The following is a 23,004-nucleotide window of genomic DNA, read 5'->3' on the forward strand; positions in this document are numbered from 1 at the left end:
TTTAAATATAAAGCGATCAGGAATGCGCATATACGTAGACATTCTAAATTAGTTTCGGTATTATCGCCTAAGCAATGTGCCAGTGAACAAAGCGAATAAAAGGCAAAATGAAGAGACGCTACGCGCGTTGGACACTATGGTTGCGGTCTGGTTTCACGAAATAGGAGGGAGATGAATATCTTTCTAAGACTGCTATTCCACTACTGACCGCTCAAACCGCAGAGCAAGCGAACATATCCTTGGAGGTTCTCGGCCCGTTGTCATTCTTATGACATCTCGAACATTCGCACCGCTAGGACTGCTTGTAAGGATATGATATGCAATAATATGCTTTTATTATGTATGTGCTTCAAAGAGCCGTATTAGTAGATGTATAGACGGTGAGACGTAGTTGGCGGAAGCAGTTTATTCTGCAGTAACAATCCGAGCACTCGATTGATGCCTTGAAAACTGCTCCTCCTTTGCTCTGTACATTGGATTCTTGTAGAGGGCCTAGAACAAGAGCATTTCTGCAAGAAGAAAACGGGGACGTTAGTGAGAAAGGAGAGTTCAAGAGTTGCGTTAAAAGTGAAAGGAATTGAAAAGATACTAGAACTTACACTTCTTCTTGCGGAGGAGGTTGGCGTAGCTCAGAGGGGAGCCAAGACCGTAGCCGTAGTTCAGGCCGTAGCCGAGGAGGCCATGGCCGTAACCGTAGTGACCGACACCGTAGCCCAGGGAGCCAACGCCGTAGCCGTAGTGGACTGGTGCGGCGTGGGCAACTCCGTAGGTAGCGACGGCTGGGGCAGCGTGGGCAACGCTGTAGGCAGCGACGGCTGGAGCAGCGTGGGTGACGCCATAGGTAGCGACAGCTGGGGCAGCATGGGCAACGGTGGTAACAGCTGGAGCAGCATGGACGGTAGCAAAAGCTGGAGCAGCGTGGACAGCGGTCACGGCTGGGGCAGCAGCGTAGCTCTGGACAAGAGGAGCAGACTGGACAAACTTGGTGACAGCGGGGGCAGAATAGGTGGCGACCCGAGTTACGGCTGGGGCGGCAGCATAGGTCTGGACAAGTGGAGCGGACTGGACCACCCTTGTGACAGCTGGGGCGGCAGCGTAGGTGACAGCTGGAGCGGACTGGACCACCCTGGTGACAGCTGGGGCAGCAGCGTAGGTGGTGACAGCTGGGGCAGCAGCGACGACTTGAGCAGAGCGGACAACGCTGGTCACAGCTGGGGCGGCAGCGTAGGTAGCGACAGCTGGGGCGGCGTGGACAGCGGTCACCGCTGGAGCAGCGTGGACGGCAGTCACAGCTGGAGCAGCGTGGTAGGTGGAAACGGTGCGGGTAACAGCTGGGGCGGCGATGGCGTAGCTAGTGGCTGGGGCGTATCCGTGTCCGAAACCAACGCCATAGCCAGTCAGGCCGGAGTACCCAACTCCATGGGAAAGGCCGTAATGGGAGAGCCCAAGGCCACCGTAGCCAAGGCCAGCATAGCCAAGGTTGCCATAGCCGAGACCGTAACCAGGGTTGCTGGCGAGGGTGTAACCTCCGGCAACGTGACCAGCAAAGGCGCTGGTGGCCAAGGCGATGACGATGCAGGCACGAAGCTGGGAGATGAAAAACAGTTCCAGCATGTAAAAAAGTTCAGCTGACTGCACCACTGGATACCGCATATGATTTTTTCTTGTCGTTGCCTAACGGATATTGCATTTCAATTATTGCGGCAATATTGGACTAGTAGCTCCATTTGACGCATTCATTAAAAAAAGGTTCTGACAAACAATGCAGTCGGAAGGTCCTGAGTAGTGAGTCTCTACAGTGTAACCAAACGTTGTAGCCTTATCCACTTTCGCCTATTCCTGCAGATAGCTACAAAAAGCTTGATATCATTTTAGCGGGAGAAATTGCTGAAGTGCTTGCAGTTTTGACGCGAAAGTGAACAGTTCATTGGCGACTTACCATGGTGGTAGTCCTAGTCCGATGGAGGAGAAGAAACTTCTGATTTGAGTCTGTGAGGAGCGGCCTTTTATACCGCATTATTTGCTTTGAGAATAATTCAGTGCCGCACATTCCAAGTGACGAGGAGATCTCATTTTCATTTTTTATTCGTATATGCCATGGAAACACCGTGCTTTCGCATTAAGCAAATGCGGTGCAATCCTTCATGCTCGCGTTTCGTTTTTCCTCCTACTGCAAATGGGCAAGCGAAATTCTTTTGTTTTTCTCCCAAGCTGGTTTTACATTCGTATGCAAGGCTTCATTTAAAGAATTCTTTTGGGTAGGTCAGTATTCGATTAAATATTCAGTACAAATTCTGCTTTGAATACCGTAAATGGCAGTGAAGAGGAAAAGTAGGGTGCTTGCATGAACACAGCATAACCGGATGCCTGATACTCCGCAAAACGAACACACACGATGCTTATTATCTTTTTATTATTCGACTTATTTTTTACAGGCATGGCAAGAAATTAGTATTACAAGCGTCACTTTGAGGCAGCTAGAAGGTTTATTGCAAGGGCAAGAAATAGGTGGAAGAACGTTAGAGCTTTAGCGGCTTAGCGAAGCAAAACCGTCACTCAGATTGTAAGAGACTTTCTTTGTATAATCTTCAATATACGGCACAGTTCAGGCGTCCCACTTTCTAATGAATTGAATGAAACACAAAGAATACAAGAGTCATGCGTGGTGCTGGTGCTGTATGCGAGACAGAGAAAGAAAATGAAAGAACATTTCGAGCCATATTTTCTTGGGATATCAACTATATGGACACTCGAAGTGCAATTTCGCCTTTGATCTGGGGCTCCACATGTAGCCATTTACATCTATGCTACATGCAGATGCATTCCGTGTATGCGGGCTATATTGCTGCGCATTCAATGACTGTGTTGGCTCATACGAATTGTTATGTTCTTGACTAAATAATTGCTCGATATCTTGAAAATGGCAGGCCAAAACATCGAAGCCCCTTCCTAATGAAATATTGTTGAACGTGGAGCTTTTCCTTAATGGAAACTGAATCAAAGTTCCAACCCAACGACCTCACAACGAACACAGGAAATGCTGAGTTACCCGCTACTATGCATACATGATTTGACTGCTTGTTAAGGGTGGCATTTTTTGAACTATGAAGATGAATGGAGACAAATTTTGGTAAGTTGCATAACCTTTATCGTAGATCATGTAGTCGTTGATTACGCGCGAACACCTCACTCTTTCACGGACGACTCTACACTTGCACATTATTCCCTTGTCATCGCTCTGGTGGATGGTCAGGGGCCATGCCATCGTAACGTGACACAGCGTGCATGCAAACGTGTGATCAATTCTGGAACGGCGTTGCGTCGTGGGTTTCTGTAGCGTGTTCAATTTCAACGAGTAGCCATGTAGCACGAAACTCTCGATCTATTTGCCGTGTTTTTTTCGCCACATCGATGTTAATGTCACGGCACACGAGGATAGGCGTAATTGTGGCTTTAATGTCTTCAATGTTTCTGCCAGGAACGTTTCCGCGTCAGACAAGACGCGATGAGTCGTGTTGACGAGTTGATGATCACGAAATCACTAGGTATCTCAACTGTACAAGCATCTCCCACATGTATTCTGCATGCCGTTGACAATACGCGGGATTGGCCTTACGCGCACGATCGCGCTCGCGCTTACGTTAGCGTACTGCAGTATCTTCTACCCTGTGCTGCACCCGCAGCCTACCCAGGTTAACCGCCACGAATGCTTAGGGTGCTTTAGTTCGCCTGGGTAGCGTGGCGTTCAACCATCTTTCTTTAAGAAAGGGGCTTTCTTTTTTTGAGACCCTAAGATGAGTCTGTGTTTACGCGCACTTGCTGTCTTCGATAAGCTGGGAAGCTATGGTAATCGCGACTGTCGTGGCGCCATGCCTAGCAGACGCAACTTGCACTTTCAATGAACTCTGTGCGCCTGCGCTACTCTTGCTGAGCTCATCGCTTCGCGCCGTTATCATGCACTGACCGGCCAGCCAGTCGAGGCTGGCGTGGTACTGCGAATGCAAACTGTTGTGTTTTACGCAAATCTGTAAGTTGCCTTTTCTGGGGTCGGTTTTCAGCTTACCATGCGTAGTGTGTAATAATGGAAGCAATATTTCTTGATGCGGAGTTCACAGCCGTAACACGTTAGATGATTCGTCCTTCTTGCTTTCTCTAGCACTTTTTATTTTGATGCATCAACTTTAGTTTGAAACAAATTATGATAAGACAGTCCATACACAGTAGCACTGAGGACAGTTATTTATTTTCCCAGGACAAATCTTTAGCGCATAGTAGTAACCACGCCATATGCAAACAAAAAATTCTAATTTCTCGGGCTCACGGGCTTCCCGTCCCCTTGGTTTAGTGGGCGGCAGGGGTCGCGGGCTTCCCGTCCCAACGTGGGTGCGGCCCGCGACCCCTGCCGCCCACTAAACCAAGAGTGGGTGGGAAGGGGTTCCTCAGGACACATTAAAGTTATTTCCTCCTCCTCCTCCTCTCCCTTCTAATGCATTTGCCTTATCAATCTAGAACAGCTCCAATATATAGCAGATAGAAGCTACATGATGAAACAAGGGCGTTACAAAAGCATGTCATTATTTTATGTATCGAATAATATTGTGTCTCGAGAAAAAGTCATCCTCCAGGTTCTCTACTCAAGCTATGAAGCACCCTTACTCAATCTTGCTCATTGCTAGCATAGCCAAGGACAGGCATCTTTAGGTAAATTATCGCTTCATTTTTTCTTTGCACCAAGCACATGTTCTAGAACTTGAATGCCGAATAAGCGATAGCCATAATAGATAATGCATTTAGGAAAGGGACACCTTGCGATCGCAGACACAGTATCGTTTCATTTGAGCTTTACTGCTTTGTACGCGAATATTTGTGTTCTTCTGAGTGTCTTATAACACTGCCGTGTTGGTTTTGCCATCCGCATAACTGCAATATATTTATAAATCAATTTCGTTTTCATGTTACATAATTCAAGCAGTTAGGGTATGGGCAAGACAGACTTGCTGACCTGCGCATCTGAGGCGCTATAAATTAAAGCTATTCCAAATATTTTCTAATCCATTTCAGCAATGAGCCTTGCATGCATGGTCCAATTTGGTCGGCGAGAGCACCAATCCCGTGCCCTCGAGGAGTTCTTCCGTGACATGCGGGGCCTCTTTCAGGGCCCGCTCCACCGCCGCGTCCGACCTACCGCCGCACCAGACGGTGATGTCGTCCGCGTATGGAGAGCGTGATTGATATTGACGCCCCTGATTCGATCGAGTCGGAGCGATAGGTTTCTAGTGGCGATGTTGAAGAGCAGTGGGGATAACACCGTATCCTGCGGCGTGCCGCGGGCTCCCAGCGCGTATCCGTCCGACTTGATCTGGCCGAAGTTGATCGTGGCCTTGCGATCCCTGAGGAAAGAGCTGACGTTCGCGTGAAAGCGTACTTGCGCATAAGAAAAAGTTTTACGGGACAATTGAAGAATCTCCACTCCTTTCACCATTTATAGAATATCGCTCTGCCAACTCTTCTTTGTTGTCGAGTCATTTTAAGGGCATTTCTAACAGTCCGCGGTACGCCGCTGCGATTTTCGACCAGCTGCCGGAAGCTAAGCATGGGAAGGCGGCCAATCCTATAGACACAGCCAGGCCCCCCTGATCCGGCTATCTACTTTCAATGAGCTAAATTAGCCCCAACAACACCATCTGCATTTATACCTGCTGTTCGCTTCTTGTCAGCCTAATAAATAAATAAAAAACATTCATGCAGGAACATGTCTGAGAGTTATGTAAGTAGGTGTAAGCATTGTGCCACTTGCTCATATCCACAAAGCTTCGTGCTGTCATAAGTGCTATGAAGTTTCAAATGACCAGCATGAACAAGAACGCTGCGGCGCTACGGAATTCTGCGGACGGCGGCGCACAGTGAATTGAGGCACGCGAACTACTACTGCATGTGGCGGTGCCTGGTGCGCTGATTACGTTCCAATAATTATAAGCCGGTAAGGCTCTCTGGCGTCTGAACCATCCACGTCAAAGCATTATCAACTGCGATCCACCGTATTCCGGTGGCGGCTGCGTAAGGCGCGGTGACGAGTGCCCCTATATTGAAATTGATCTGCGATGGGGACCCAGCGCGACGAGTGCAGATAGCTTCTTCCACGCTGTGTGCTCATTGCGTAATTCGCATTGAAACGAGACGCCCTGACCCCTACATTGAATGTGGTTTGCGATGGGGGGACACATTTTGGTGGCTGCTGGCAGCTTTGTGGGCGATGTGTTCTCGCGGCTTAGTTCGAGTTGAAGCCAGAGGCAGCACGAAGGTAAATTCGCTCGCCGCTGCTGGCCCCATCCCGAAAGCGATCGTCTCATGGGGTGGACGGACGGGCGGTTTTCCTTGTCGGGCAAGCACAGAAACGCTTACGCTTTTGGAAAATTTCTCATTGTAGGTAGTAATAGTATTCGCTTTGAAATAAAGAAACAGTAACCTCCCATAAACTAGTGTAGCGTTTGACGAAGCGGTTCAAACAACGCTACGATTCACTGCCAGATGCTTCCTTCCGCGGTTGCGTATATTTGACGTACGGAGATTTGGATAAACATAAATTCGAGAAGTTGTACGTTAAAGGACTCCTGATGCCTGCTAGAATAACGACATCAGAATTTGGATAGGATAAAACATATAAAATGTCGACTAGTAGTTGCGTAAAGTTTGCATTAAATGATTCCGCCCTTTCTAATGTGTCAAACCTTAGGCCACTCACCCAGGGATTTTGTCCGTTGGTGTGTCTGTCCTTTCATAATGCCTAAAGTGACGTGCTTCATAATGAAAAAAAATGAATAAGTTCGAAAGACAAAACGTTGTTCGTGGTGAGTTTCGAACGCACGACTCCACGCTGAGAAGTCTAGTCGCTCATGCTATGAGCTAAGCACACACCTTTGTCTTCTTTCATGGTATTTATTTCAGTAACATGTAACCGAATAAAACATTAACCAATTGTGCATAGTGATAACATGGCAGGAACAATGACCATCGCACAGAGAAGAGGCACTGTTTATACTTTAGGTGTAAAGGCCGGTTTCACTTCAGAAGGGTGGTAAGGAAATGCACTTCCCCAAAATGCGCTAGCTCTCCGCTTTCGCAAGAAGTTTTTCAAAACATGTTTTAGGTTGATTATCTGCGGAGCTTCCCAACACGGCCTAGTATTCGCATTTGCAACTTGTACCAGTAAACGTGAACAAGAATTTGATGTCCGGTTTTACTAAACACTGTTACGGGCTGCTCGGAAATTGAATGTTTTCTGAGATCCCGTGGTCCGTAAACTGGCCAGGTTGATTTTACATCAGTGAGTCCAATTGTAGTTTGACCAACGTGCTGTACGTACATTCTTGGGCAAAGCTACTTCCTGGTTAGTCGACTGACAGCGGTGTCATTCCAACATTGGTATTTGTATTGCAAGCTGATTGGCACGTATTTCTTTATGAGGAAAATGCGGAACAATTTAGTAAATAAGTTATGTTTCAGTGTAGCTTATTTCAGTCCCGTTATGTGATGTTCGTGCATTATTCTGTCATAAGCCTGCAAAAGCTGTCGTTGAATGAGTTATCTCAAACCATGGTTTTGTGATGGCGGAATATTTAAAGTGTTTTTTTAAGGCAAAGTTCCCGGTAATTAAGGCTGCCAAATGGATCGGCCCAACTATAGGGCAATCAGCCACACCTGGAAATATTTTTTAAAATGAACTGACGTTCCCCCCTCCCTCCCTTCTCCTTACTCAAGCTCACTGACATTCACGCCTGAGTTCATGCCTGAGTGCACTCATTAGTGAATATGCCAACATACTGGGTGTTTCGACAGCGTAAATGACTGAATAATAATATTACATGTTTTTTACAATTACGCTAACAAATATCATGTCTTAGCCCAGAGCGCTCCCCATACAATTCTACCGTTATTGGACACAATGGCGGAATATTGCGAGAAAACAATCAGATGACGTTGAGACGAAATATGTTGATAACTGGAAAACATAATAAGCTATGGCTTCAAAGCGATGGACAAATAAAAAAGAACGAAAGGCTAAAGCCAGCGAAAAAGGAGAGAAAATTTACACTGACTCTTGGAATCCCTGCAACGTTCTAGTAAGCGCACCTTCGGCGGTGCTTGCACCAAATGGACGAGGCGATAAGTGCGCCTAAATTTCCATGTGCAATGTTAAAGTGCACTCTCAGGCTTTCGAGAAACGCTCGTGTTATTCGCGCAGTCATTGTCGACAACACCTGCCAACACAACGAAGTGACCTCTGATTTCACTCGCCCCTTTTTCATTTGTAATATGCTGAAGTATCTCTCAATAAAGGATTAGTTGAGAGTTCAGCGCATGTCCTGTTTCCAGTTTGATTGTCTTTGGCCCAGTAGCACTGGCGTTATATGGTGAACGCCTCCTTGCGTTGTAAGAATTTGCGAGAGACACAGACGTTCCATTCAACACAATCCAGTTCAATAATCGGATAATTTTAAGCCAAATATTATTACAACCTGATTCTCCTTCCCACCTCCTTGCGAACCCAGTTCCTTTATTTTTCGATGATTTGCTGGCATCCACCTCCACATGTAGGTGAACGAGCCACCCTGACGAATTGATTACGTGATATATCACTATAAATTGTCGCAAGGAAGAGAAAAGGGCATTGACGTCGTAAGGGTTTTCTAAACTACTTATCGCGCGCTTTAAACCACTGCAACCTTCCAGTGAAGTCCATAAACTGGAAAGTAAGCAATTCATGGACCTAACCTACTCCTATACAACGATTGCCTGTTTCCGCGAATGCATGTCTTATTCATGTTGTCAATAATAAATAAAAAATGCCAGTTTTCTCTAACGAATGACGCAGTCACTGTGACAGCAAGTTTTAGTGTTGGACTTGAACTTCTAGGATGGTGTTCTGATTGTACGCGGGCCTGAGTATCGCGGCCGCGACGTACGTGGTTACGCCGATAATTATTAGCACACTCAAATGCCTTAGCAGGCCGTGTAGGTACTCTAATTACATGGGAGAAGCACCACTAAGCTTCCGGTAAAGAACCACTCCCGTGAAATTACATTACTTCCAGGTTTCTTCACTAACATTATTTTGCCCTTTTAACATTTATTAATCTTAGAACATGTAAGCTCAAATGCGTGAGCTATGGATGGTTTGTTTGAGGAGATTTGTTTGTAACCTGTCATTCTCAAAATACCGAGGAGTAATTTAGTCACGAACGTACCATCTGGTACGAAGAACGTTGGTGAGCGAATGGCCTAGCAATATAGCCCGTGACTACCGCATGCTTAAACATATAGAATACGTATATCTCAATCTATGCGGAACCCGACAGCGACGACAAAAATTTGATTGGAGTGTCCGTATAATTGGTATCGTAATAAAATATGGTTTCAGATTTTCCTTTATTTCACTGCCCAGCATTGTACTCACCGATGTTGAGTTGCTGAGCACGAGGTGGCGAGATCGAATACCGGCCACGGCAGCCGCTTTTCGATGGGGGCGAAATGCGAAAACACCCGCGTACTTGGATTTAAGTGCACGTTAAGGAACCCCAGGCGGCGGAAATTTCCGGAGTTCCCCACTAAGGCATGCCTCTTAATCAGAAAGTGGTTTTAGCACGTAAAACCCCATAGCTTTTTTTTTGTCCTGCACTGCAGGGTGAGCACCACGCGTGAACCTTTTATTCTTTGTGTAAGGAAGAAGAAGTGCGCCGTGCAGAGCTCCGCAGCCAGATCGCCAATGCCTCTGAAGTGGGGCTCGGGCTAGACGCTGTTCCTGGTGTGACTGGCTAAGCCTACGCTGTTGCGTCTTCTTGTCCGCGTTCATCGTGCCGTCCACAGCGTGTCGTAGTTCTTTGCCATATTTGGTGGAGGTTTGCTGGGTCTCCTGTGATCCTGGAACTGCGGAGCCGGACTCTCCCTGCCATCATGACCACCGCAAGCGCCACGAGCTTACCACCACCTGCTCCCCAGTCCTCCGTATGTCCCGGCACACTCCGTCAGCGGGACCCTCCCATCTTTAGCGGCACTGACAACCACGATGTTGATGACTGGCTCTCGTCATACGAACGCGTCAGTCTCAACAACAAATGGGATGACATCACGAAACTGACCACCGTCCCTTTTTACCTCACCGGAATTGTCCACTTGTGGTTTCGGAACCACGAAAGCGAAGTTCCAAGCTGGACGGCGTTCAAAACAAAGTTCAGCGAGGTCTTCGGCCGCCCTGCTGTTCAAAAGCTTCGTGCCGAACAGCGCCTGCAGTCGCGCTCTCAGCAGCCTGGTGAGACCTTTACCAGCTACATCGAAGATGTCATCGATCTCTGTAAACGCGTCGATGCATCCATGGCTGAGGGCAATAAAATCAAGCATATAATGAAGGGTATCGACGAGGACGCATTTCAGATGCTCATTTCAAAGAGCCCCTCTACTGTTGCACAAGTTATTGAACTGTGCCGAAGCTATGACGAGCTCCGCCGTCAGCGCATCCCAACTCGCCGTCCTGTTCCCCAACACGAATCGTTGTCCGGCTTGACTTCCCCTATTCAAGATTCCACCCTCCTCTCGCAGATCAAGGCTTTTGTCCGGGAAGAAGTAGCTCGCCAGCTCTCCCTCATCTCCAACCCGCCGGACTCAAGTTCGTCCCTTAGTCCGACCCTACGACATGTTATAGAAGAGCAAGTGTCCGAGTTCCTTCCTCTGGAACGGGCGCCTCAACTCACCGCCCCATTGACTTACGCCGACGCCGTCGCACGACCACGACCGCCGGCCTTCCGGGCTCCGCCTCCGATGCCTAGCCCGGTTTTAACCCCCACGCCGTCACGACCTCCAGCCCATCGAGTAATTAATCCCTGGCGCACACCGGACAATCGGCCCATCTGCTATTCGTGCGGTATTCCCGGACACGTTGCACGCTTGTGCCGCCACCATCCACTTCATCCACGTGACGACCTAGGCACAGCCGCATACGACCGCCCTTTGTCTTACGCTCCAGACCGCGATTTACCCTTTCCCCGCCCAAGCCTTCGCCCAGTTTCCGACCGCCGTTCTCCTTCTCCTCGTCGTCGCTCGCTCTCCCCGATGCGTCGACGTCCCTCTACCGCTGACACGGAAAACTAAGTGGCGCAGTTCCCGAGGCAAGAACTGCGTCATCGTCACAACGCTCAAGCCCTCTTCTTTCGCCGCCCAATGTTATTGATGTCGCTGTTGAAGGAGTCTCTGTGCTTGCCCTCATTGACACAGGTGCCGCCATATCTGTAATTGCCGAAAAACTATGCCGCTCAATACGAAAAGTCACGACGCCTTTCTTCGGTCCTTTACTCCGCACAGCCACAGCAGAGCACGTCGAGCCGGTGGCTGCGTGCACCACCAGACTTGAAATTCAAGGAGTGGTCTACACAGTCGAGTTCGTCGTTCTTCCCCACTGTTCCCACGATATTATTTTAGGTTGGGACTTTCTCTCCCGTCACCAAGCTGTTATTGACTGCTCCCCGTGCAGAAGTCGCCTTCTCTTCGCTTGGCAATGCCATATCTGATGCCGTTTCGCTTTCCTGCACCAAGTTGTCCCTCACTGACGACATCCATATACCTCCGCACACATTCGTTCTGGCACCTGTATCCTGTTCCGTTGCCTCCGACTCTACCGTACTCTTCACGCCTTCGACTGCTTTCGTTCACCGCCACCTCTCATCACTCCCAGCTGCGCTGCTTAGCCTTCAAGCTGGTGCTACTCACCTTCCTATACGCAACCACTTCCCATTCTCGATTGCGTTGCTTCGTGGTGAATCTCTCGGCACTGTGGAGCCTTATGACACCATTACCACGTCGGAACTTCCTGATGGATCGTCAGAGGTCACCACCCTCTACTGTAGTCCCGCACCTGCCGCATCGCCTGAAGACGTTTTCAGCCATGTCATCGACAACGGCTTAAGCCCCACGCAACGCCATGACCTTCTCCGTCTCCTCGAGAAATTCCGCCCTGCTTTTGACAGTCATAGCACTTCTCTGGGCCGAACGACGACTGTATGTCACCGTATTGACACCGGTTCTCACTCACCGCTACGGCAGCGACCCTACCGCGTCTCGTCGACAGAACGACGCGTCATTGATGAGCAAGTAGGTGACATGCTAAAGCGTGGTGTCATTGAACCGTCCGACAGCCCATGGGCATCGCCAGTTGTTTTAGTTAAAAAGAAGGATGGCTCGATCCGCTTCTGCGTGGATTACCGCCGCCTCAACAAAATAACCCGAAAGGATGTTTATCCATTGCCGCGGATCGACGACGCCCTCGACAGCTTACAAGGTGCAGAGTTCTTTTCCTCCCTCGATCTACGCTCTGGTTATTGGCAGGTGCCTATGGCTGCAGAAGATAAGCCTAAAACTGCTTTCATCACACCAGATGGCTTATACGAATTTCGTGTAATGCCATTCGGACTTTGCAACGCGCCCGCGACTTTTGAGCGGATGATGGACACTATTCTTCGAGGCCTCAAATGGAACACGTGCTTGTGTTACTTGGATGATGTAGTCGTGTTCGCACCAGACTTTCCTACTCACCTTCATCGCTTGGAGCAGGTTTTACGCTGTCTCAGTGACGCTGGCCTCCAACTAAATCTGAAAAAATGTCACTTTGGGGCACGCCAGCTGACGATTCTCGGACATGTCGTGTCGAAGGACGGCGTTCTCCCTGATGCCGCTAAGCTCCGTGCTGTTAAAGAATTCCCGAGGCCAACGTCTCTGAAAGACGTGCGCAGTTTCATTGGTCTCTGCTCGTACTTCCGCCGCTTTATTCGAAATTTCGCTTCGATTATGGCACCTCTGACAGAGCTTCTTCGGGGAGACCCCAATCTTTCCGCGTGGTCCCCGACTTGCGATGATGCCTTCGCAACGCTACGTCGCCTGCTCACAACACCACCGATACTGCGCCATTTCGATCCAACTGCTCCCACGGAAATTCATACGGATGCTAGCGGTGTTGGTCTTGGCGCTGTGCTCGCCCAGCGAAAGCCCGGCTGCCAAGAATATGTTGTTGCTTACGCGAGCCGCACTCTCACGAAAGCTGAAGCGAACTATTCCGTCACGGAAAAAGAATGTCTCGCGATCATCTGGGCCATCACAAAATTTCGTCCATACCTGTACGGCCGGTCCTTCGATGTCGTCACCGATCACCACGCACTTTGCTGGTTGTCGTCTCTCAAGGATCCCTGCGGCCGCCTAGCCCGGTGGGCACTGAGGCTCCAAGAGTACGATATCCGGGTTGTCTACCGCTCAGGCAAGAAGCACGCCGATGCCGATGCTCTTTCGCGCTCGCCTGTCCATGCCGACATTGTCAGTGTGTCCGTCCTAGACGACCCACTTCCATTCACTTCTGTCGACATGGCTTTGGAGCAGCGCAAGGACTCCTGGATTTCATCTTTGATCGATTACATCTCCAATTCACCTACACGCCCACCATCCCGAGCGTTACGCCGACAAGCTTCGCACTTCGCCATCCGCGACGGAATTGTCTATCGCCGTAACTACAGTACCGACGGCCGCAAATGGCTGCTTGTAATACCCCGGCAGCTCCGCACTGATGTATGCGCCGCTTTCCACGCCGACCCTCAGTGCGCACACGCTGGTCTCTTCAAGACCTACACCAGACTACGTCATAGGTTTTATTGGCGTGGTATGTACACATTTGTGCAAAAGTACATTCGCTCTTGCACGGAATGTCAACGCCGGAAGCCTGATCCTTGCCGCCCTTCTGGACCAATGCAACCTTTGCCGTGCCCTTCGCGACCCTTTGACCGGGTTGGGATAGACCTCTACGGGCCTCTGCCATACACAGCTGCTGGCAATCGCTGGGTCATTGTAGCTGTAGACCATCTCACGAGGTATGCAGAAACGGCCGCTCTGCCAGCCGCGACGGCTCGTGACGTTGCCTCCTTCCTCCTTCAACGCTTCGTTCTACGTCACGGCGCTCCCCGCGAACTCCTGAGCGACCGTGGCCGCGTCTTTCTCGCCGATGTCATTCAAGAACTTCTCGCTGAATGCCGCATTATTCATCGCTGTACCACCGCATATCACCCGCAAACAAACGGATTGACAGAACGCTTTAACCGAACTCTCGGCGACATGCTTTCGATGTATGTCGCCTCCAACCACACCAACTGGGACCTCATCCTTCCCTATGTCACGTACGCCTACAATACGGCACCCCAGTCAACGACGGGCTTTTCTCCCTTCTTTCTTCTATATGGCCGCGAACCATCATTTCCCATTGACACTATTCTTCCTTACCGTCCCGACTTATCAGAGGGCACACCTGTTTCCGAAGCCGCCCGGTATGCAGAAGATTGTCGGCAACTAGCTCGCTCCCTTACAACGCAAGAACGAGCCCTACAGAAATTTCGTCATGACGACGGGCGCCCTCACCACCAGTTTTCGCCTGACGCTCTCGTTTGGTTGTGGGTGCCTCCTACTTCGACACCAGGTGTCTCCTCCAAGTTTGTATCCCGATACCATGCGCCCTACCGGGTTCTACAGCAAACTTCTCCGGTGAACTACGTCATCGAACCTCTGACACCCCCTACGGACCTGCGTCGCCGAGGCCGCGAAACTGTGCACGTAGATCGGCTCAAGCCGTATCACGAGCCCTTCGTCCTCACGACGCCTTAGGTCTCCTGTGCGGCTCCGTCTTCAGCGAGGGGGGAAGTAGTAAGGAAGAAGAAGTGCGCCGTGCAGAGCTCCGCAGCCGGATCGCCAATGCCTCTGAAGTGGGGCTCGGGCTAGACGCTGTTCCTGGTGTGACTGGCTAAGCCTACGCTGTTGCGTCTTCTTGTCCGCGTTCATCGTGCCGTCCACAGCGTGTCGTAGTTCTTTGCCATATTTGCATTTATTTCCGCTCATTAGAAAGTGAGACACTTGAACCATGCCCCATGGGGTAGAAAATAGAGTGCGTGTCTAGCTACTTCTGAGTCGCTGTTTTCTTTGACTAAACAGCAAAAGATTCAACGTTTCTCCAACCATTTCTTGTTGGCGCAAAGGCCCTGCTGTTTCCACAAATTGATGGTAGCAATACTAATTTCTTGCCCTATATACCTGTCGAAACAGGTCTAACAATAATCAAAAAAGCATCGCACATGTACTTCGGCTGCAGTTCATGAGGCATCCTACTTTTACTCTTCATGGCAGTTCGCGGTATACAAAGTAAAGTTTTATTCAATGTTTGAGTACTGAACCACAGGAAAGAATTCTTTAAATCAAGCATTGCATGCAAAAGCAGCGTGGAAGAAAAACTAGAGAAAAGCACGTGCCGTAAAAAGATAGTACGTAAAAAGATTACCACCAGTGAAAACTAGGTAAACCCTTACTTAATGCGAGAGCAAGGTGTTTTCTTGCTACATGTTATTCAGGAATTAAAATATGATTCCCTCGCCACTCGAAAAGTCCGGCTTCTGACTTTTTGTCGAAGGGAACACTCGGGTATAAAAGGCCACTCCTGTGAGACCGAAATCAGAAGTTTCTTCTCCTCCATCGAACTAGGACCACCACCATGGTAAGTCAACAATGAAATGTTCACTCTTGTATGGGAACTGCAAACACTTCAAAAATGCCTCAAGTAAATATGATTTCAGGCTTAATTATTGCTTTTAGCAAGAATAACCGAAAGTGCTTAAGGTTTTTACAACGTTTCGTTCTATTGTAGAGACTCAACTCCATATCTTCTTAGTATATTGTTCCTAAGGAGCTCTTTAAATGAAGACCACAGATGGACCCGCCAGTCCAATTAGGAAGCATCAATTAAAACTACATCAATCAAAATGACATCAAGCAACGACAAAAAAACAATTATGTGCACTGTTTTGGTGCAGTTAGCTGCACTTTTTTACATGCCGTCACTGTTTTTGATCTCTCAGCTGCGTGCCTGCATCGTCCTCGCTTTGGCCACCAGCGCCTTTGCTGGTCACGTTGCCGGAGGTTACACCCTCGCCAGCAACCTCGGTTACGGCCTAGGGTACGGAAGCCTCGGCTATGGTGGTCTCGGCTATGGTGGTCTGGGTCTCTCTCATTATGTCCTGTCCCATGGTGTCGGCTACTCCGGCCTCACTGGCTATGGTGTTGGTTACGGATACGGATATGCCCCAGCCGCTAGCTACGCCGTCGCTGCCCCAGCTGTTACCGGAACCGTTTCCACCTACCACGCTGCTCCAGCTGTGACTGCTGTGCACGCTGCCCCAGCCGTTACCGCTGTCCACGCCACTCCAGCTGTCGCCACCTACGCTCCTGCCCCTGCCGTGACCAGCGTTGTCCGTTCTGCTCAAGTCGTTGCTGCCGCCCCAGCTGTAACCAGGGTGGTCCAGGCCGCACCAGCTGTCACCTACGCTGCCGCCCCAGCTGTCACCAGGGTGGTCCAGGCCGCACCAGCTGTGACCTACGCTGCCGCCCCAGCTGTCACCAGGGTGGTCCAGTCCGCTCCAGTTGTCCAGACGTACGCCGCCGCCCCAGCCGTCACTCGTGTCGCCACTTACGCTGCCCCAGCTGTGACCAAGGTTCTCCAGTCTGCTCCACTCGTCGCCAGCTACGCCGCTGCCCCAGCGGTGACCGCTGTGCACGCTGCCCCAGCTGTTGCCACCATTGCTCACGCTGCCCCAGCCGTCGCTAGTTACGGCGTCTCCCATGTTGCCCACGCTGCCCCAGCGGTGGCCACCTACGGTGTTGCCCACGTTGCCCACGCTGCCCCAGCCGTCGCTACCTATGGTGTTGCTCACGCTGTCCCAGCCTACTACGGTTATGGTGTTGGCTCCCTCGGCTACGGTGTCGGTAGCTACGGTTACGGTCATGGTCTCCTCGGCTACGGCCTGAACTACGGCTATGGCCTTGGCTCTCCTCTCAGCTACTCCACCCTCCTCCGCAAGAAGAAGTGTAAGTTATAGTATATTCTCACTTCTTTTTTTTATTTGAATGCCACTTTTAAACTCTCCTTTCTCACTAACGGCCATGTTTTGTTGTTCTTGCAGAAATTTTCATGTTCGAGGTCATCTGAAAGAATCCAAGGTACAGAGCAACGGAGAAGCAGTCTTCAATGCATCAGTCAACTGTACGGATTGTTACTGCAAAATAAACTGCTTCCGCTAACTAAGTTATGTCGTCTTTATTTCCGCTGATACGGCTGATTGAAGCAAACATGCGAGAGAAGCATAATATTGGGTGCTATAGCCATGTAAACCTTCCCAGCAGAGCAAACGTTCAAGATGGCTCAGCAATAACAAAGTACTGACGACGTTCAAGCACACATTTACTTGTGCTACTCTTTGTATGGCCATTAGCAGAAGAGCAGACTTTGTAAGATCTAGTGAGTTCTGCGATTTTCTCTAACCAGCGCGCTGACGTACTGAGCAATGCTTTCACTTTTGCTGGATTTCGCTGAGCATTTTTTTTGGTGTTCGGTTAACTCGAACATTCCTTGCATGATAATAGCTCAACCTAATTTTTTCAGGGGTTATATTTACATGGATTGCACTTTCTACAAGCTTACCGTCGAAATTGAGTCATCGTGCATGCATTTCATGCACCAAAATATACTGCTGTAACAGTGGCTTTCACGAAATAATTGGATGTTCTTTAGGTCGCGCATACAAAACGACACGACAAGTGCTGCCCAAGTGGTGCCGAATGCAACACAAATTTTTAAATGTGGGAAACTTATGTGTCCCAAAATTATTGTCCTATCTTCCGACCGTCACTCTATCGCTTTTAGTAGAGCAAATAGAAGAAGCATTAGTCATAAACATAGCAAGTTACTTATCAAAGTTCAACATCTTGTGGTCCATTCGATTCGCTTTCAGGAGAAGCTTTTGCACTTAGTTACCTTTAAGTTTCATAAAATATTAAGAAGAATTACCACTGGCCACCTTAACCTAGTTCATCTATTATTCGCAGATTTTGCTAAAGCTTCAAAGAATAATTGATGTTTCTTATATGAAAACCGAATGATATTGGTGTCACTATTTCCGCTTTACAAATAATACGCACCTACCTTCATTGTAGAGAGCAGATTTTTGGTATTTTCAGAATTGCGTCCAGAGCATGAATAATTTAGAACCGGTGACCCACAAGGATCAGTCCTTGGTCCTATTTTATCATTTATGCATATAAATGACAATGCTTGCATTGTTCTGAGAGAACTGCTTTCTGTTCTGCCAAAGACATCAACTATTTAATTTCTAAATTTAATAGCGATGCTACCAGCGTTATAAACCAGTGAAAGAAAAAAATTGTGCAAAATTATTATAGCTAAAATATTTTTTTCCTTGTCGCTAACGTTTCGGAATGGATCGAGGCAATGGAATTACCCCCAGACTGATCAAACTAGGTTCATTGGTGTAGAACTGGATAAATATTTTAGATTTGAGAAAAATGTAAAAAACTCAAAGAACAGTGGCTTATGATAAACGGATTCTAAAAAAAAGTTGGTTCCTACTTACTTCTGATCCCCCTATTCCCATTTATTGAAGCAAAATATTCTTTGCCGCTTCCTTCAGATTTCTAGCAGCTGCTGCTGCTGCTCCTGCTGCTGATGGCTGATGTTGCTGCTGCTTCTGGTTGGTTTTTGTTGTCTTGCAGATAAGCTCCAGCCAAATACCTTTCTGATATTGATAGTCACGTCGTCATCAGGCTCTCGTCATCCTACTATTCTCAATGCTATTGGTTCCTTGCCAGTGATTGACGATTGGTCCGGTACGGTCATATTCTAAAAAAACACATCACCAGAAACGGTGTAAATCGAAGGTGCTTTTACCGAATGCATGCGACCTTGCAGAGAAAGACATTCAATAAAAGCGGCCACTCCCTTATAGCCCTGGGGCCGAATTGATTGGAGCGCACGAAACGGAGGGGATTACCTCCTTCCGGTTTAGGTTTCGGGCGCGGGCATTTTGAACGCTTCTTGGCACGCGCAACGACGGCTTCTTCTGCTGCTTATTCGCGCACAATCTTAGTGCGGCATCATTTATTTAGTTAAAATGACTGCGAACGATTTTTTCAAGCCTCGATCGAATCTGTGCCACGTGCAGTTTCATTAGGTAGACACAAGACTTCTTTTAAATGAGGAAATATCTATTTCGCTCGGCATAAATGCTCGTTCCGGGCTTTTTGTGTGTTCATCCAAAGTTGTTGCACCAGGTAAGCAGCAACATGGCGATAATGCGCTACATTCACGGAGGTGGCCACCACAGAGGCTCACTGGTAGGCCATTCTAGATGCTCGGAGAATGCCTTTTACTCGCACTCAAGAAAAATGCGCGGGTGCAAAGCCTGTTTTCAGTCGTTCAGAAGTCAGGATTTACGAGTTCTTGGTTTTTGAGCTTTTCGGTGGTATCTTTTGCGCGTTTTGCTGGGTTAAGCAAGACGCTCCAGTGTAGGCAATCGCTCGTCGCGTCTTCGACAAGCGTGAATGCCGAAAGAAGGTGTATGTTGAGGGGCCGTAGAAAGGCGTCACAAACACGTCTAATATTCAGTACACGCCAAACTAACTGTCACCACGACCAGCTTGCTTTTTTGCTGCGTCACAATCCCAGCACCTGCGAGTGTGCCTCAAAAGAATCCCAAAAAGTAACGAAATTACGAAAAGTAACGAAATAATTCTGGGGGTCAGAGGATGCGACACAATCTTGTCCCAGTAAGATTCAGTGCGCGCGAAACTAACTGCGGCACAAGGCCGAACTGCTCTTCGGTAACTGCGCCGCAATGCTAGGCGTGGCCACTGTGCGTAAAAAGTACCGCAGAAAGTAACTAAATTAGTTACAATAATGTTGTGGGTCAGCGAAAGCTCCAAAACGTGTCCCGGTGAAATTCAGTAGACGAGCAACTGCATCGTCTTTTTCGCTAACTGGGTCACAAAGCCGGGTGCGTCGAGCGTGCTCAAAAACTACCGAAATAGGCTATAATAATGTTGGGACTCAGAAAGCACCGGAAGCATCTACCAGTACGAGTTATTAGCACAATTTAACCACGCCACGATGGCCGGGCTGTTTTTCGCTAGGAGGAGAAAAAATTTTATTTGCTCTAATTGATTAGAAATTAGCGGTGGCAGATGTGGTCGGCCGTCTTCACGGTCTTATTCCCCATCTGCGCAGGGTCGACGCCCCTATTCCAGGGCACCACTAAGGGTGGCTACTCGGTGAGCGTGCCTTACTAGTCCATGCTGGACTTTCGGGTCGCTACTGGAGAGCACCCTCTGCCACTGCTAACTGCATCAGAAGCCTCGGTTCCCAGCCGTAAAAGCCAAAATTGCTTGGATTGCGTCGCAGGCTTTCAACAAATTTTCTCACCTTGTCGTAGTCCCATAATCCAGTAGTGCCATGTAGAAGCGCAGAAGGAAAGCAAGAAAACGCCTGGAGCCCAACAATCATGCTACATTCAAAAGAGACGGGTCGCTGAACAGGCGAACATCACATGCGCAGCCGGCCTCGAGGGCTTCGATGGCGTGACTGGCACATGCAGCATGCAATGCGTCACACCTGGCCTCCCGTTGGTTTGTTGGTAGGTAACACAAGAAAAATAGGTAACAATGTATGCGTTCATTTATGCCCAAAGTTTTTTAGCTTTAGCGGGAAAGATTTAAAAAAAAACACGCTGTCTGTAATTTCATTTGACATTGTTTTTTTTTCCGACGCTCCCATCAACTGACGGATGGGATTAACACTAGCCGTGACTTGTTTCCCGTTGCCACTTTTCGCCGAGTGTCCCTTCTTGCTGAATTTCTTTCTCTATGGCGACATACTAAAAGTAATGTATTCATCACACCATCGTCGTCCTACAAGTGTCATCTCTGCTGGGTGCTGGCTACAGTTTGCACGATTGAACGGTACCGCATTTAGTGCAAATACCTGCTGTAGCACGAATTAATGCTACCCAATTAGCCGGTTCCTGACGAAGTGCAGACAAACACCGGACTTTATACGAATTAAGGCGGCTCACGGTACCTGACATGCAAACAAGTGCAGGTTGTATTGCGAAATAAGGTGGCAGTATTGGCCAGTACCAGGCATAGTACAAACAAACACTATATCTACGGCAAATTAAGGCATCCTGAATTGCTGGTATCATAAACGGTGTAAACAAACGAAGTAAATAGAGTGACTGAAGTAGGCCACATGATACCGGATGTAGTGTGAACAAACTGCGGATTTAGTGCCAATTAAGTCGGCCCGGTTGCCCGGTAGCAGATATAATGAAAACACGCACCGGATATAGCATGAATTAAGATGAAGAGACAGAAAGATGCAAATGAGAGAAAGGCAGGGAGGTTACCCAGAGTTGAAACCTCCGGTTTGCTACCCTGCACTAGGGGAAGGAAAAGGGGAAGTAAAGACGGAAAGAAGAGCGTGACAAATATAAAAGCGTGAGAAAAAATATTAAAGGGGATGGAATGGGGTCATTATAGTCTTTCTGATAGGCCACTGTCACGTAAAAAGGTCAACAAAGCCTTGACCGACTTTCGCTGCGACGACAGTCCATGTCGACATTCCAAAACTGACAGTTCTGAAAGTGGCCTGTCGTCAAGTCGTGCCAACGCGGTCGCTAGTGACAGCCGGTGCCCGCTGTATTAAGGATAGTGGCAAAGTACGTGTTCGATAGTCTCTTCGCCGCCGCAGTGACTGCAAGCCGCGCTGTCGTCCATACCGGCTCGGAAGGCGAAAGATCTTGTGGAGGTGACACCAAGCCGCAGTAAGCAAAGTACTGCTGTTTCGAGTCGAGAGAGTACAGCTGGGGAGCGAAGTCGAAGGGATTGGTCCAGTAGGTGTAGAAGTGTATGCTTCAAGCCTGGTAGGTTCAATAAAGTTTTGATGGCTTCATTTGCAAGCACACGAATTTTCATTGCAGCGCCTGTTCTTAATAATGGAATGGAGTCTTGCAAGTCCTCATGTGCAGATCGTGCTGCTGCATCGGCATGTTCATTGCCCATTATGCCACAGTGGCTTGGAATCCACTGTAACGTGATGTCATGTCCTTGTCCGACGAGGTGGTGAAGCAGCAGTCTGATTTCTAGAACTAGTTGTTCGTTGGGTCATCCGTGTAATGCAGAAACCAAACAATGAAGGGCAGCCTTGGAGTCAGCTCCATTTCTTTGGCAGTTCTTCAGAAATTACACCAAATGAGCAACGAATAGCAGCAAGCTCTGCGGCAGTCGATGTAGTCTGGTGAGATAGTCAAGTCTTTATGGTGGAAGGTTTTGCAGGAAATATCACCGATCCTGCAGACCCATTCACCGTGGTTGAAGCGTCAGTATGTAGATGATGATGCTCGTTGTACGTGCAGTGAAAGCTGCTTCAGTGCTGGAGACGCGAGTTGGGCTTTTGTCCGTATTCCTGGTGCCATTAGTCGAACCTTTGCTTGAGCCAAGCACCATGGTGGAAACAGAACTTTCGCTAGAGTTGTATAACCTGATGGATGGTATGCACGATATGGTAGTACTGTTTCAGAAAAGCAAGCACGTAGTCGATATTCTGGCAGTGAGGCTAGATGATGGGCAGGGGCTCAATCAAGATGTCTTACGTGTGCTCTGAGCGCTTCCATGAATATATGGGTCTTGGCTGGAAAATCGTGCGCAATGGCAATTGTTTCAGCCGTTGACGAGCACCGCGGCAATCCAAGACGCACTCTAAGTGCCTCGGCCTGGACGCTTTCGAGTGTATGGATATTACTTCTGCAGGTGTTGGTTAGCACAGGCAAGCAGTATTGCAAATACCCAAGAAAGAGCGTCCTGTACAGTTGCATCATTGCATGTACTGAAGTACCCCAGACTTTTTGTTCAAGAAACCTAAACACATTAGAAATATCCATCAGGCGCTTCTTTAGGCAGGTCACATGAGGACTCCAGCAGAGGTCACGATCAATGATTGTGCCTAAGAATCGGCGCGTCCTGACACAGGTATGCTTTGACCGTCGATAGAGACATCGTATGATCTCATTAGCTTTCGGCTAATCGCGACCAATG

The 23,004-nt window shown here is 48.6% G+C and overlaps 1 protein-coding gene across 1 annotated transcript in view; it reads right to left on the reverse strand.

Annotated features, from left to right (window-relative positions):
- Positions 1-430: 430 nt before the first annotated feature.
- The window catches only part of LOC135910985 (uncharacterized), a 50,245-nt gene continuing 27,671 nt past the window's right edge, over positions 431-23,004 (reverse strand). The window contains exons 6-8 of the mRNA XM_070533306.1: positions 16,026-16,910; positions 600-1,632; positions 431-509 (exon numbers count right to left, since the gene is read on the reverse strand). Coding sequence (XP_070389407.1) covers positions 508-509; positions 600-1,632; positions 16,026-16,910 — 1,920 coding nt within the window. The 3' untranslated portion in view covers positions 431-507. The remainder of the gene's footprint in view (positions 510-599; positions 1,633-16,025; positions 16,911-23,004) is intronic.

This window comes from Dermacentor albipictus, chromosome 2, assembly GCF_038994185.2.
Source record: "Dermacentor albipictus isolate Rhodes 1998 colony chromosome 2, USDA_Dalb.pri_finalv2, whole genome shotgun sequence".
Taxonomy (NCBI): domain Eukaryota; kingdom Metazoa; phylum Arthropoda; class Arachnida; order Ixodida; family Ixodidae; genus Dermacentor; species Dermacentor albipictus.